The sequence below is a fragment of the Esox lucius genome, chromosome 19 (genome assembly GCF_011004845.1).
Source record: "Esox lucius isolate fEsoLuc1 chromosome 19, fEsoLuc1.pri, whole genome shotgun sequence".
Taxonomy (NCBI): Eukaryota; Metazoa; Chordata; class Actinopteri; order Esociformes; family Esocidae; genus Esox; species Esox lucius.
This window is the reverse complement of record NC_047587.1, coordinates 39192300-39208801: the sequence shown is the minus strand read 5'-3', so window position 1 is coordinate 39208801 and position 16502 is coordinate 39192300. Positions and strand designations below refer to the sequence as shown.

General features: G+C 38.8%; 1 protein-coding gene across 2 annotated transcripts; it reads left to right on the top strand.

Moving 5' to 3' along the window:
* The first annotated feature begins 4098 nt into the window (after positions 1-4098).
* On the top strand, positions 4099-11456 carry psma4 (proteasome 20S subunit alpha 4). 2 transcript variants are annotated; one of them, NM_001303800.1, is given in 10 exon segments: positions 4473-4513; positions 5070-5094; positions 5483-5525; positions 5742-5904; positions 5986-6063; positions 6399-6487; positions 6737-6867; positions 10516-10639; positions 11191-11231; positions 11234-11322. In NM_001303800.1, coding segments are annotated over 9 exon segments (702 nt in total). In that variant the 5' UTR covers positions 4473-4513; positions 5070-5091; the 3' UTR covers positions 11264-11322.
* Positions 11457-16502: the final 5046 nt, after the last annotated feature.

Genomic DNA, 16502 nt, shown 5'->3' with positions numbered 1-16502 from the left:
TCAGATTTGATAGTCATTTAGAACGAACCGGTCATCAAGTCAACTGTATTAATGACTATTTGCAAAATTCTGAATATTTCACCTGACTGAGTATACTACACCTTTTATGTTAATGCAAATTGTCTTGTGTGTGCCATTCTTTAGGCTTGACTTCACAGGTATGTGTCATTGACTGTGGAATCGAATATACTTAAGGACACAGTAACTTTGTAAATGTTAATCAGTGTATCTTGTAGAGTGGCCTCGCATGTTGAAAGCAATTCCTTTTGATGTTAATTTCGAAAATTAGGAGTGATTTATTATTTAACTTGTTAGCAGGAAAACACCTGCTGGTTTTTAGTTAGCAGGAAATTACCTTTATAGACATTTAAGGGAAAATTACATTTGTTTTAATTATAATCTGAAGGAAATTAAGTTGAGTGACACGTTTGGTTCAGTTTCTCAGAGACTGATTTTATAACATGAAAATACTTATGGACCCATGGTTAACATACAGAATTAAAAGACATCAAGGTAGTTTTTTGTAAAGGTAATGTATTTGACTTTCATGTATTATTTTCCCTTCCCCTTTCTGGTGTCCTACTAAGCGTATTGAATAACAATTCTTTACATGGTAATTCTATGACAAGGAGGCAGTTATTTTATCTTGGTAGAATAAACATTCCCCAAACGGCTTAAAAACAATCAGACACATGCTCTTATAGTTCTATTCAAACTAATACATGCAGATGGTCCTCAGCGCTGGGCTTACCTCCTGAGAGCTGACACATTGTGTGTTTGTCTGGTCCAGATGCATGCTTATCCCCACCCAACAGTCAAGTCATTGTTGAGGTTGTCATGTGGTTGACAAGTACATTGGAAACGTCAGGGAAGTGGGATTCATGTTCTGTTTATCTATACGACACACGCTTTCCTTAATATAGAGACATTGAATGAGTACACAGTATAATTACTAAAGCACACAATGGTCAAGGCACAAGTCCACATTCCTTGTTCTACCACAGTTAATTATTTCTCAGTGCGGAAAAATAAATACATTTCTTGTTTTGGTGTCTTTAGCAATGTTCAGTTGCAAACAGTCCTGTTCAGAGAGCTGTGGATATTGGGCATGTAGTTGTCTGACCTTCATCTCCCCACAACTGAGGTTCTGAACCCAGGGATCCCACTGCTTTCAAGGCAGAGTAATGATAAGGGTACTGTCTAATTCCAGAGGAGAGGCGACATTTTGTATTCAAGGGTCTTTTAAATAGTCATGGGAATGAAAGGTAGGTTGGCTCAGGACTGGAATGTGTTATGGGGTGAACTGGTTGATCCCTCCCTCCAAATTGCCTTTTATATCAAAGATTTGAGAAAAAATGGTGTCCCACCAACTGCTCTCTGTATTAGAAAATAACATATGAGAAATTTTTATCAGTTTTCTGGAAGTACCACAGCACTGAGACTGCCCTGCCTAGTGTCACCAGTGACCTCTTGATGTCTGCTGATGATGGCCTGTGCTCAGTCCTAATACTCCTGGACCTTAGCACTGCATTTGACACCATTGACCACAACATCCTGTTAGACAGAGATAGGCACTGGGTGGGGATTTCTGGTACAGCGTTTGAATGGTTTTCATCGTACCTGTCCAACAGGAGGATCTGTGAATAACTATGTTAAATATGGTGTGCTCCAGGGGTCAGTCTTGGGACCTATTTGATTTTGCTTGTATATGCTTCCACTTGGACATGTTATTCAGAAACACTGTGTCTCTTTTCATGTTTACGCTGATGACACACAGATGCACAGACCCTGGAATGCTGAGTTCACTTACTGACTGCCTTTGTCATGTCAAATAATAGATGTCAAATAATTTCCTCCAGCTGAACTCAGACAAAACCGAGATCCTGGTCATTGGATCCCAGCAAATGGCAAAGCAAATCCTGCCATCTGCTGGTTCCCTAGTGGATCTTATCAAGCCTGTTTGAACAGCACACCACAAAACTTGTGTAATCGTGTTTTTATCATCTTAGAAATATATCAAAAATATGATTGACATTAACTTTTAAGGACATTTAACATGCTTTTATCTCATCACACCTGGATTACTGCAACAGCCTTTTTACTTGTTTGAATCTGCCCAATTCCAGCCTTGCTGAAGCATCCCCAGATCATCAGCGATCATCCACCAAATTTCACAGTGGGTGCGAGACACTGTGGCCTGTAGGCCTCTCCAGGTCTCTGTCTAACCATTAGATGACCAGGTGTTGGGCAAAGTTGAAAATGTGACTTGTCTGAGGTGATGACCCTACTCCATTCCTTTACAGTCCAATCCTTACGATCTTTTGCAAACTTCAGCCTTGCTCTTCTTTGCTTCTCATTGATGAAGGGCTTTTTTCTAGCTTTGCACAACTTTAGCCCTGCCCCTAGGAGCCTGTTTCGAACCATCCTCACTGTGCAACCTAATGCACACTGTATCCCTCTGCCAGTAAAGCCAGAATTGAAACCTTCCTTTCCTCACTCAAAGCTTTTCTTTTCCACTCTTTTGTCATGATGAATAGTTATTTTTTTATTCAAATTATTGAGGTACTACTTTCACTGTATCCTGCAAGAGGATAGTGATGACCACAGCATTAGTTTTTATACTTTTCCTTGTTAAATTAGATTTGTTTCAGATCACCTAATCAATACCTCATTAAGTAAAATGATTTGTTAGAATCTAACAGACACTGGAACGGAATGGATGCCATACATGTAGAGATGCTGATTTAAGAAAAATTCAGAGGGGTCACTTAATTTTTTCCAGAGCTGTAAGTGTGAATGATCTAGTTAATGTAGCGAAGTGAAACAAATAGTGTATTGATCTGTAAGACTGAATCATGACAGACATGGTAAATAAGTTAAAAACACATTTATATTTTAGATTCTTCAAAATGGTCACCCTTCGCTGTATATGACACTTTACACACTCTTGGCATTCTCTCAATCAGCTTCATGCGACATTTACCTGGAATGCTTTTCCAGCAGTCTTGATATAGTTCCCACTTATGCTGAGCTGCTTGTTGGCTGCTTTTCCTTCTGCAGTGCAAGTTTTCCTAACCATCTCAATTGGGTTGAGGTCGGGTGATTATGGAGGCCAGGTCATCTGATGCAGCATTCCATCAAACACTATCCCCTGAATATTTCCTACAATACATTCACTGTGGCATATAGAATAGTTTTTTTCTGTATATATGGGTGAATATGTATTTCATATCCATTGAGTTACATTGTGGCCAATGGAATGGGTGGAGTAAAACACTAGTAACAATTGCAATTACATAGTGCCCCTTGATTTTCCAGCATATAATCACTCTATAGAGTCTCCTGAACATTTTCTACAACACATTTACTGCGGCGTATAGAATACTTTTTGCTGTATTAGCCAATGTGTATCCCATGTACAGTATATTAGGGTTTTGCCTAGGGGGCTGAAGACAGAGTGGAAAATATTGTGTGTTGCTGGATGTAGCACACAGTGCTCATCCAAACATCATTTAATTTGGTTAGTAGACACTTCTGAACATTTCCTACAATACAATCACTGCAGCGTATAGAGTAGTTTTGGCTGTATGATTCAGTATGTTTCCCCTCTACAGTATATTGTGATGTGTTGCAATGGGGACTAAGGAGGTGGAAAATATAGTGTTGCTTGATTTGGCACACACTGCCCATATAAACCTAATGAGCACCTGCAAATTAACAAGAATTATATAAGAATTTATTAAATAAGTTTTCAACAATAATTTAATCTCCATTTCTTAATGTACTCCACCTTAAAAAATCATTAATCTCATGTAAATTATTATTTAAACTGTATTTTTCTTTAGTTTATTTTTGTAATATGTATATATTCCTATTTTCATCTATATCTTTACAATATACACAAAGCAAAGCGACAAAAAGTATTAATTTCATATAATAAAAAACGAGATAATATATCATTTTCTAAAATTGTGTTATTTTATTTTGAAGGCAAAATCCGAAAACCGGAAGTGATATTGTTGCTACCGAAACTCTAATCGTGTCAGCATGACGCCTATAAAAATGTATATTGCAGAAGCCAGGGAAGTGCATCCGTTTTTATTTCTGAGCGATCCAAAATTCCAGGTGTAATTTATTTTTAATAACGTACACTCTCTTAAACCTGTAAATAACAGCAGGGAAGTTCACACTCGTAACAAGGCAGATCTAATTTTAAGCTGTATGATAAAAAAAAAAAAAGAATCGGGAAGAAACATGGGAAATATATTTGTTTGGTGGCCTTAACAACAACAACAAAAATTCGTTGCTAACGAAATGTTCAGCAACTGAATTTTTATTAAGAAATGAATACACGATCTAACCAACCCAACTGACGTGGTTTAACCGGGTGCGACAACGTCCCCATGTCCTCCACAACACAAGGCGGCGAAGCTGAGGCAATTGGCTCTGTCTAAAGTCAGGGTGGCCGCTCTGTACTTGTTGAGTCAATGGGCACCGGGTAACAACAGACGAGGTGTGTGACATTTTACACTTTTAAATTAGCTTGCTATCCCGTTTTATTATAGAAATGCACATATTGCTTTGCATAGTCATATACCAGGAATTATTATGTTAACTCGTTAGAAAGCTAAATTTAGCGTCGGAATAATTGGGGAAGCTGCTGAGGTGTAACGCGCGTTAGCTAGCTAAAAGTTGCTGCTTCATGGTAGCGTGAAAGCTAATGGTAGCAGATTGCTAGCAAGCATACTTAATTCATAGACAGGGTGGGCTTGTTGACAAGGTACATTTCTATTTCTGCCAAAACCAGTTAGTCTGTCGGTACATGCATTTTGTTATGTATCAACTAATGGTCCCAATTATATTACCGTTAGTAAAATGATTGCAAATGTCATGATTCTATGACTGACACTTTCAGTTTCACTCTGCTGCTGTTGCTACAGTACGATTCTAGCAAAACGCTAACTACAACTAACGATGTTTGTCAATTTGATAAGCAAGCAAAAGTTGATAATTGAGTGGAGTAGGTGAGTAATTTGTTTATGTAGGTAAATACTGTTTGTTTTCCACAGGATTTGAAAAGAACCTGCAAAGATGGTGAGCATCATCCAAATTGTATCAACTGTTGTACTGTAATGTAATAGAAGAATGTGACATGGAAGTAGCCAACGTCGATATACCTACATTAGTACACTTAGATACATACAGATGTACACTTAGATACATACAGTTTGTTAAAGAGGCACCGTAGAATCCTTCCTCTTCTCTTACCAAACTAAACCGGAATATTACCTGGGTTTAGGTGGGTTGTGTAGCATAAATGACGCTAAAAAACATTTAGCGTCATTTTTGCTAGTATTAAAGTAAATACCGTACATATGGCCCCTTTAACCAGCAGAGCAATTAAACTGTTTGTATTAATATTAGCTACCAACTGTAGCAATGTAAGTTACTTTGCTAATTTGGTATTGTTGTTTACCTTTAGTCTCGACGATATGATTCAAGAACAACCATCTTCTCGCCTGAAGGTACTTGACAAACCTCTAAATGTACAGGGAAACCATTTTAAAAGTATCCTTTATGGTCTAACCTTATCTGAAACGATATGATGGAGCAGATGAAAGTAACTGGCTAGTTTTTCTGTCAAGTTTTTACCAACACAATCGTGATTTCTAATGGGAGGGAAACCTATCTTCAATTTCCTGTAACACCTCCGTTTGCCATGTCTCATGTAATGTTTTCAGGACGGTTATACCAGGTAGAGTATGCCATGGAGGCCATTGGCCATGCTGGTACATGTCTGGGGATTTTGGCCAATGACGGAGTGCTCCTGGCAGCAGAGAGAAGGAACATCCACAAACTGCTGGATGAGGTGTTTTTCTCAGAAAAGATCTACAAGCTCAATGAGTGAGTTGCTACTTCCTTTGTGTTTATTGTCAGAACCAAATCTAGCTAAACACCCTTATATTGTGAACTTTTGTGTTGCAGGGATATGGCCTGTAGTGTGGCTGGAATCACATCAGATGCCAACGTACTGACCAATGAGCTTAGGCTAATAGCACAGAGGTGAGCAGTGGGCGGGCTAAGATGAAGAAAGACTGAAACCGGATGGGCAAAGCATTGTGTCAGTCATTTACTGATAGAGAGAGAGGGGGGGGGGGGGGGGCGTAGCATACTTCATAGTTGTGTTGCATGCTTCTATTATAAAGCGTTTTGAGATCCGAACAGACTTGTTTCCTTTACTAATAAATATTCCTTTCCCACTTGACTGCCAACAAAACTACAATGTCTCTCTGGGAGGTAGCCTAAATCTTTGCACTGTTTCTTGCTCCTAAATTGAAGCTAGTGGTGAAGTAGCCTTGTTGAAACAAGTCTGTAATTCTTATTCTGTCTTCACACAGATATCTACTACAGTACCAGGAGCCTATTCCCTGTGAGCAGCTGGTCACTGCCCTGTGTGACATCAAGCAGGCTTACACACAGTTCGGAGGTAGGTTAATTGCTTGTTAGCTCACCAGTGAGTCCTCTTGGAGGTCCTGGTAAGCAAATAGAGTGCTGTCTAAATTCAAACGCTGTTATGTTATTTACAGCTTCTCAGTACTGTAATTTAAACTGAATTTGTCAGTTGTAAGTGGCTAGTGTAAAGAGCCCTCATGATTATTGTTTACTGTTTAAGGTTAATTGTAAATCTGAAATGATAGACAATGTTCTTTTAAATATCTGTTTGGTTTGACCACAGGGAAGAGGCCGTTTGGGGTGTCTCTGCTGTACATGGGCTGGGACAAACACTATGGCTTCCAGCTTTACCAGAGTGACCCCAGCGGTAACTATGGCGGCTGGAAGGCCACCTGCATCGGCAACAACAGCGCTGTAAGTCACTCTTTTTCAGTTTCTTCTCCCAATGTAGTTTTGACTTGTTTTACATGTACAGTGGGGCAAAAAAGTATTTAGTCAGCCACCATATGTGCAAGTTCTCCCACTTAAAAAGATGAGAGACCTGTAATTTTCATCATAGGTACACTTCAACTATGAGAGACAAAATGAGGAAAAAAAATCCTGAAAATAGGATATTTTTATGAATTTATTGGTAAATTCCTCAGTAAAATAAGTATTTGGTCACTTACAAACAAGCAAGATTTCTGGCTCTGTAACTTCTTTAAGAGGCTCCTCTGTCCTCCCCTCGTTACCTGTATTAATGGCACCTGTTTGAACTTGTTATCAGTATAAAAGACACCTGTCCACAACCTCAAACAGTCACACTCCAAACTCCACTATGGCCAAGACCAAAGAGCTGTCAAAGGACACCAGAAACAAAATTGTAGACCTGCACCAGGCTGGGAAGACTGAATCTGCAATAGGTAAGCAGCTTGGTGTGAAGAAATCAACTGTGGGAGCGATTATAAGTAAATGGAAGACATGCAAGACCACTGATAAACTCCCTCGATCCGGGGCTCCACGCAAGATCTCACCGCGTGGGGTCTAAATGATCACAAGAACGGTGAGCAAAAATCTCAGAACCACACGGGGGGACCTAGTGAATGACCTGCAGAGAGCTGGGACCAAAGTAACAAAGGCTACCATCAGTAACACACTACGCCGCCAGGGACTCAAATCCTGCAGTGCCAGACGTGTCCCCCTGCTTAAGCCAGTACATGTCCAGGCCCGTCTGAGGTTTGCTAGAGAGCATTTGGATGGTCCAGAAGAGGTTTGGGAGAATGTCATTTGGTCAGATGAAACCAAAATATAACTTTTTGGTAAAAACTCAACTCGTCCTGTTTGGAGGAGAAAGAATGCTGAGTTACATCCGAAGGACGCCATATCTACTGTGAAGCATGGGGGTGGAAACATAATGCTTTGGGGCTGTTTTTCTGCAAAGGGACCAGGACGACTGATCCGTGTAAAGGAAAGAATGAATGGGGCCATGTATCGTGAGATTTTGAGTGAAAACCTCCTTCCATCAGCAAGGGCATTGAAGATGAAACGTGGCTGGGTCTTTCAGCATGACAATGATCCCAAACACACCACCCGGGCAATGAAGGAGTGGCTTCGAAAGAAGCATTGCAAGGTCCTGGAGTGGCCTAGCCAGTCACCAGATCTCAACCCCATAGAAAATCTTTGGAGGGAGTTGAAAGTCTGTGTTGCCCAGCGACAGCCCCAAAACATCACTGCTCTAGAAGAGATCTGCATGGAGGAATGGGCCAAAATACCAGGAACAGTGTGTGAAAACCTTGTGAAGACTTACAGAAAACGTTTGACCTCTGTCATTGCCAACAAAGGGTATTTAACAAAGTATTGAGATTAACTTTTGTTATTGACCAAATACTTATTTTTCCATAATTTACCAATAAATTCATTAAAAATCCTACAATGTGATTTTCTGGATTTTTTTTCTTCAAATTTTGTCTCTCATAGTTGAACATTTTCATATGATGAAAATTACAGGCCTCTCATCTTTTTAAGTGGGAGAACTTGCACAATTGGTGGCTGACTAAATACTTCTTTGCCCCACTGTCCACTGTTAGAATTTTTACATATGATATAGCTGAACATACATATACAAAAGTATACAACTATTTTCAGTAATGTATATGACATGCGTTCCTTCAAAACGTGTTTTTGTTTACAATCGTCAGAGCCATAGTGGTGTCACTGCGTAGTTTACTGTTAGCAATTTGATGAAAGTGTTTTCATTCAAGTGAAGATAATTATTGGAATTGTGACCTTCCAAAACGTTTAGGCTACAAAATGTTGCGTAAAGTGAGGCTGTGGAATCTAAAGTCTGTTGGGGCGAGTTAAGCAAATAGCCAGCGATAAACTATCTTAGCTAACTAGCTTCTCTAGACTTCTGCATCCAATAAACTCAGTGATATGTGTTGATACGTTTTGGCTTTTAGTTCCATTGCTGAGATTTGCGAGTGTACAGCACTGCTACCTCCAAACGTGCACTCGCTCTTTTCTCGCACAAACAGCCATTGATCCAACGTTAGATTAGAACCATAGATATAAAACGTTCTATTATGATTAAGACGATACCCACTACTTATGTAGTAGCGCCCACGTTATATTGGTCGGCGGGTAACTGAATACTGTCCGAATAACATGCTATTCGGATAATAATGTCCAATGCACATTCCTGCTTCTCACATTAATGTTGGTTAATGTTGGTTCATGGTGAGAATCGCATAAAAACAATTCCAGCATTAATTGCAGGTGTTTTATAAAAACAAAAAGTTTTCTTCATCTTCCACAATGCACCCTTCAAAACAACTTCAGATAGCTGTTATAAAATGTGAAGTGTTTTTACAAAGTGTCTATAGCAACGCTTGTTTTAACATTGCAATCAAAACACAGTGGTTTCACTCTTCAGTTTAGAAAAACTGCAAAATATTTTTCATAATTGATCATTAAGAACACACAATGCGTGTCTATTAAAATAAATGGTGGTTGACTGGGGATGCATTTTGCTCACTTGTTATTGTAGATAAATATAAGATTCACCAACACTGACATACATGATTAATCAATAACACTCTAGTAGTTGCTGCTCAACCATAAACACCTCAATATGTACAAGTAGCCCCTGGTTTGGCATTGATAACGTTATGATAATGAGCAACTCAATTTTGCTGTTGAGATCAGCAATTAATCTCTTCAAAACATCCTTTCATGTGATTAAGCCAAACTGAAGCTCTCTGAAAAGCAGACTGATTCTGCCCCACATATTGACTCTCCATTTTTTTTTATATCTGGGGGCTGCATCTCATGTAGACCTTGACTAATTGATAATATCATAAGTTGCTAACAATCTTTTCCTATTGATTAATTGTTGCAGCCCTTCATGCTTTATCTACTTTGACAAATGGCAATCAACAGATAGAAAACGGGTCAACTGTGGGCTACAACCACAAATATGGTATTTTTGGCAGCCCTTGATCCCCTTTGAAAAGCACCATGTTTCTGTGGGGCCTCAGTGGGCCTGTGGTATAACTAGATGTTTTGGTTCGGTGTGAAGAATCAGTACATAAACAGGTACCAATGCCATGGTGCAATGTAGCTAAAAAGTACTATTAGCCTTCAGCTCGCCCAAATGCCACTCCTGCCTTTAAAATGCCCCAGACACCAGAGGGTGCTGCTGTGCCACTGAAGGCTGATGCATGTTGGAAAGGAGTCCACCATTGAAAGAGATTAAATGGATTAGTGTTCACCGCACATGATTGTAGCCAGCGAGGATTCACGTTGGAACCTTGATCAGTTTCTCTAACTGAATTTAAGAAAGTTCATAGAATTCATAGAATGTTACTTGGATGTCCCAAGGATAGAGTTTCTCATGAATACAATGTGAAATTTCAGCAGTGCAGACCAGCAATATCTGTGCAATTGTCGTAAATGCCCCCCTTTATGGGGACCTAGTTTAGCTCACAGTTTCCCCCGAGCTCTAAATCAGTGATATACATTGAAATGTGGGTGCTAGTTGCACGTAACTGTATGAAAGGATTTTGTCTGTGTTGTCTTTCAAAGGCTGCAGTGTCCATGCTGAAGCAGGATTTCAAAGAGGGAGAGATGTCCCTGTCGTCTGCTTTGGCCCTGGCCGTTAAAGTGCTCAATAAGACCATGGACGTCAGCAAGCTGTCCGCTGAGAAAGGTGTGTTGAGATAATGTGTGACAGAATCAAAACGGAATATTACTCATCAGTTGTTATCCTCTTACCCTTTGAAAAGTGTAATATGTAGTCTACTTAGTCTGTTTTTTGGGGGGGCTGGCATCCATGCTGTCATGTGAATACTGTTGTTAACACAATCTCAAAACAGTTCATTTAAATTCTGTCTGGGTCAGGTGGGCATATTTGAATGTCTCCTGTTATCAACATAACTAGTTAGGTTCTAAAATACAATTTTAGTGTAAGGCTTTCACTGGGAATAATTCAGAGAAATGTTGGACAGTTTGTGTACGTAGAATGGATTCTTAAATTAATGAATTAATTAATGGTGTCAAACAATTTTGTTCTCAATAATCCATGGTATTAAGCCCTTCGAACTAACCAAAAATGTAAAAAAATAAATAAATGGGATTTTTAATTTAGCCTTTTTATTTATTTTTTACCCGAATGGGATTTATTTATTTTGTCCTTCTTTTAGTGGCCACCCTTCAGTAGCATTCTGTAACTCTGTGTGTTTCTGTTTCGATGTAATACAGTGGAGATCGCCACTCTGACCAGAGAAAACGGGAAGACTTGCATAAAGGTGCTGAAGCAGAAGGAGGTGGATGAGCTGATCAAGAAACACGAAGCTGAGGAGGCCAAGGCTGAGAAAGACAAGAAGGAGAAAGAGCAAAAGGAGAAAGACAAATAAGTGTTCTGTGCTGTTTCTGTAAAAACAAAATCTGGTTTTCTAAATTGTTCTCTTCCGCTGTTATCGGTTGTATTTCTTTAAATAAATGCCCAATACTTTGTTTTGACTCTGGCATCTGCTAAATCGTGATTATTTCAGCCACATCTGTCATTTTCTTAGTAAGGACTCTCTTACAGCCCCCACAAAGCACCTTAGCATAATATTTGTCACAGTACAAATATGCACACATTTTGGTCAACACCAGTGTTTTAGAGGCACATGCAGTGAGCTGCATAAGATGTAAGTGCTGAGGACATTTCCATGAAGTTTCATGTCATTTTGAGAATCTCAGTGAAATCTACTCTTTCAACACATGCATATTCTAACAGCTGGAGACAAGCCCATGTACAATTAGTATCTGTAGGAATCAGCGGAAATTAGATCAAATTATGATTATGGTCATTTTTTAGAGCAGTTATTCTATCTATGATCTTGTAGCTAGATTACCAGAAAAAGGACTTCTGAGAATTTATTTTCTCTGACAGATATCTACTGTAACAAACTCTATTTGAAAGGTTATTGGATAAAGTTGAGTGAAGATTGGTCAGAAGGCACTGACTCACTGTTTTCTCCATCTGGGATTTGTGGTGAGAACCAGAGTTGCAGATGGGTGTCTGCTCTGCTGAAGGCGTGTTGTGTAAACATATTTGTGCAAACCAACTGGTCAGAAATATCTGGTATTCAATTCTACCGCAGAAAACATTCAGATGCAAAAATGTGTCACCAAACTGCAGCAAACCGAATGAAACCAGGAGGGACCGTTTAGAAAACATTTTTGAAAGGACATTATTTCAGGCATTTTAGCTTTGTTGTATTAAGACCATAGGGAAAAAATTAATGTTGGCTGAATAAGCAGAGGGCTGTAATCAAATTGGAACTGCAGGGGCTTAGACCACTGGAACACCCTAGGCCAAAGAATACAGATTTTCTATTGGAAAACATACAGGTTGCTCTCCTTGTTTCATTCGGTTTGCTTCTATTTGGCAAAAGTTTTTGATTCAGTGTTTAGTTTTGCGAAATGAATCCTCCTGTTGTCACAGTAGTTCTACATCAAGCTAGCAACTTGAGTGTGACTTTTGTAACTCAGCCACAAAATGTGTTAGTGACACAATGCATAGAAATAATGAAGCTTAGTGTTAGTGATGTGTTGATTCTATTTTTTACGTTTCTAAACATTTAATCATCTGATAGGTGAAAAAAACACAGTTTCAAACTTTACACTTAGCAGTAACTGGGATTCATTCTTAAATTATTAGCATACATGAGGTAAGAGGTCAAGCCATGAAATTGTGATGACACTAAACTGTGGAAAATGGCATTAACTGTTCTCCTAGCAGCAGGATATTATGCTGGCACCACTAACGCAGATTTCGTTTTTTCATAATAAAAGCCAAGGAGGAAGTGTCTGGGGAGAGGGAAGTCTGGGCATCTCTGCTTAGACTGCTGCCCCCGCGACCCGGCCCCGGATAAGTGGAAGATGATGGATGGATGGATAATAAAAGCCATCACTGAAATGCATTGCAATGTGCTTAATTTGGTAAATAAAATTCACTAGGGCAGTGTTTCCCCTTTCGGTCCTGAGGAGCAGGATTGGGAAACACTGCACTAGGGTATCCCTTTACATTGTCAATTCATGGGAGAAAATACAGGGTATAGCCAGCAGCACTTTCTTACCAACCTACTCCATTGGCTCCAGTTCAATACATTTTATGCTTTAATATTGTGGTTGAAATTATTTCATTTTAATCTTATATAATTATTCTATTATTTGCCATTTGCATTCATTAGGAAAAAAATCCTATCTTTACACTTTACCATATTCAGAACATATTACATGCTATGTAATATATTGACATTGGCGCTTATATTCTGATGGTTTCCTCATTACAATACGATTATGATATCATCGTTAGTACTGCTGGCAGAATACTAGTGAAAATGGCTCACTTAAAGCAGACCATACGGCATGCCGTCCTATATAAAGTTAAGGAAGATTTAGTTCACTGAAACATGGCTTAGAAACCACTGACTCATTATATATTTGTATTTCATCTGGGATAAAGAATGGGATGGCCTGTCTATGATCTATTTCTGCTGTTTACTCATGTTTTGCAGCAGTATGGTCTTGACTTAGCAAACCTTTTTGTTGATGATTTGTATAGTGCAGGAAATGGAGTAAAGCTAAAATCTAGTTTTTGCATACATTTATTTTATGGTTTGGAGGTGGATATAAACCATTTGTGCATTTTCACACATGCCCATGTAGGGCATACAGTATGCCTTATTGTTAACATACATGCTAGGTTTTTGTAGATTTCTATAAAATATACTTCTTTACCTCATTGTTCTCCGCAATTTCATGATATCAAATTCATGATAGCGTCATAACAACCACTCTCAAAAGAGTTGAGACAGTCAATGTTGAGATGCAGTGGATATAAAAAGTCTACACACCCCTGTTAAAATGCCAGGTTCTTGTGATGTAAAAGAATGAGACAAAGATAAAAAAAACAACTGAAATATTTGGGGGGAAAAGAAAAAAAAATAACCTGGTCTTTTTGGGTAGGAGTCTATTAGCATGGCACATCTTTATGTGGCAATATTTGCAAATATTTGCTTCTTTGCAAAATTTGCACACTCTTCTTTTGCTCCAAATCTATCAGATTGCGAGGTCTTCTCCTGTGCACAGCCCTCTTCAGATCACCCCACAGATGTTCAATTAGATTCAGGTCTGGGTTCTGACTGTGCCATTCCAAAACATTAATCTTCTTCTGGTGAAGCCATGCTTGTGTGGATTTGGATGTGTGCTTTGGGTCGCTGTCAAACTGAAAGGTGAACTTTCTCTTTATCTTCATCTTTCTTACAGACGCATGAAGGTTTTATGCCAAAATTGCCTGGTATTTGGAACTGTTCATAATTCCCTCCACCCTGACTAAGGCCCCAAAGCATGATGCTGCCACCACAATACTTCACTGTGGGTATGGTGTTCTTTGTGTGATGTGCAGTGTTGTTTTTGTGCCACACATACCTTTTGGAATTATGGCCTTGGTTTCATCAGACCATAACACATTTTCCCATGTGCTTTTGGGACACTTGGTGTTTGTTTTTGCAAACTTCAGCCAGGCTTGGATGATTTTCTTTGTAAGAAAAGGCTTCCATCTTGCCACCCTACCCCATAGCCCATTCATATGAAGAATATGGGAGATTTTTGTCACGTAGCACACAGCCAGTACTTGCCAGAAATTCCTGCAGTGTTCCTTTAATGTTGCTGTAGGCCTCTTAGAAGCCTCCATGACCATTTTTCTTCTCATCTTTTCATCAATTTTGGAGGGACGTCCAGTTCTTGGTAATGTCTCTGTTGTGCCATATTTTCTCCACTTGATAATGACCATCTTCACTGTGTTCCATGGTATATTTAATGCTTTGGAAATTATTTTGTACCCTTTCCTGACTGATATCCTTCAACAATGAGATCCCTCTGATGCTTTGGAAGCTCTCTGCGGCCCATGGCATTTGCTCTCAGATGCAGCTAAGAAAATGTCAGGAAAATCCTACAAGAACAGCTGAACTTTAGTTGTGATTAATCAGAGTCACATTAAATGATGGCAGGTGTGTAATGACTTCTATTTAATATGAGTTTGAATGTGATTGGTTAATTCTGAACACAGCCACATCCCCAGTTATAAGAGGGTGTGTACATTTATCCAAACAGGTTATTGTAAGATTTTTATTTTTTATTTTTCCCCCTCGAAGATTTCAGTTAGTTTTTCAATTGAATTGTTCACAATATAGGTCCCATTAAAAGTGGATATAGGTATATAGGTCCCATTAACTTCTTAGCTGCTATATAAACATATCGCTATGAAAAAACAAACACATGATAGATTAAAAGAAGTTTATTCTTTTTTTTCCTTAGACAGAAAAAATATGAATTGTCATTGAATGATTATTATCTCTGTATGTCACTGTAAACAAAAAAACCTAGGCTATAAAAAAGAAATAGTCAACCAAGAAAGATACATAAAAATATAACTCTGAAGTTGAATGGACAATATCCTAACAGCTTATCATCACGGCTCATTCAATAGCTTTGGAGAGTCAAGATCTACAGATGCAAAAATGAAAACCCCCTGCACATACGATTCCAAGCACATATCACTATTGACTGTGTTTCTCCAAGACAAAAAGCTCTTTGTGAATGTATTTGTATATTGCAAAAAGGGGAATGTATTTGTAGCACTTTCCGGAAACTGGTTTTGCGATAGTGTGTGTCAAAGAGAAACTTAAACCAGTTTCTTAATTCATTCAGTATTACTGTTAACAGGAATCTTTACTTTCAATTCATACTGTTAAAAGCAGAACCATTTCTTTGGCAATTCTGTCCACTGCAAAACTAACTAGGTGCTGGCCACCTCCATGTTAGACTGTAATGCACTTTCACTCAATTTGACATTGTTATACCGTGAGCTTGTGTTGTGACCTTTCCCTTTAGGGGTTGGTTTCTGTTTTGCCCAATTGCTTATCTACATTAGGTGGGGAATATTTTACATTAAGTGGGAAACATTTTATAGTAAGACTAATGTGTAAGAGAACATTGCACTCTTCCTAGGCACAATAGGGCCCACCACAAAACTCCCAAGATAGTTTAATGTTGTGAGATGGTCGCATTGGGTGTGGCAGTACTATCTGTAAAAGGGCTGTACATTGAAAGACCAAAGACAGAACATTACATACAGACAACATTATGAATTTTAACTTGAATTTAAACCAGAAACATCACCCTCATTCTTCTGTTGCTTCAATGTATTTGAAAACAAATTGTATTGCCTTTTTTTCCTTATTTAATTATAAGCACCCAAGTGTCAACTCATTGAACCATGTTGTCCTGTAATCCAGCAACTTGTTTGTTTATGGTCTCTAATGTGACTAATGACCCAAGTGGGAATGGAATTAATTTGTTTAAGGTTTTTCCAACTCCATCTATCTCAATGTACCTTGCCTAGCTCCATAATGCAGGTGTTAGCTATGCCAGGTAATTGCGATCTCAAGTAAGGACGATACACATCACTGTAGCGAAGAGCTGACAGCTAGATTGCCATGACCCAACATTCCAAAATA

Coding starts and splice junctions, on each gene's coding strand:
- psma4 (XM_010884318.4), top strand. Junction 5,905..5,985: donor AAGATCTACAAGCTCAATGA/GTGAGTTGCTAC, acceptor TTTGTGTTGCAG/GGATATGGCCTGTAGTGTGG. Junction 6,488..6,736: donor GGCTTACACACAGTTCGGAG/GTAGGTTAATTG, acceptor GTTTGACCACAG/GGAAGAGGCCGTTTGGGGTG.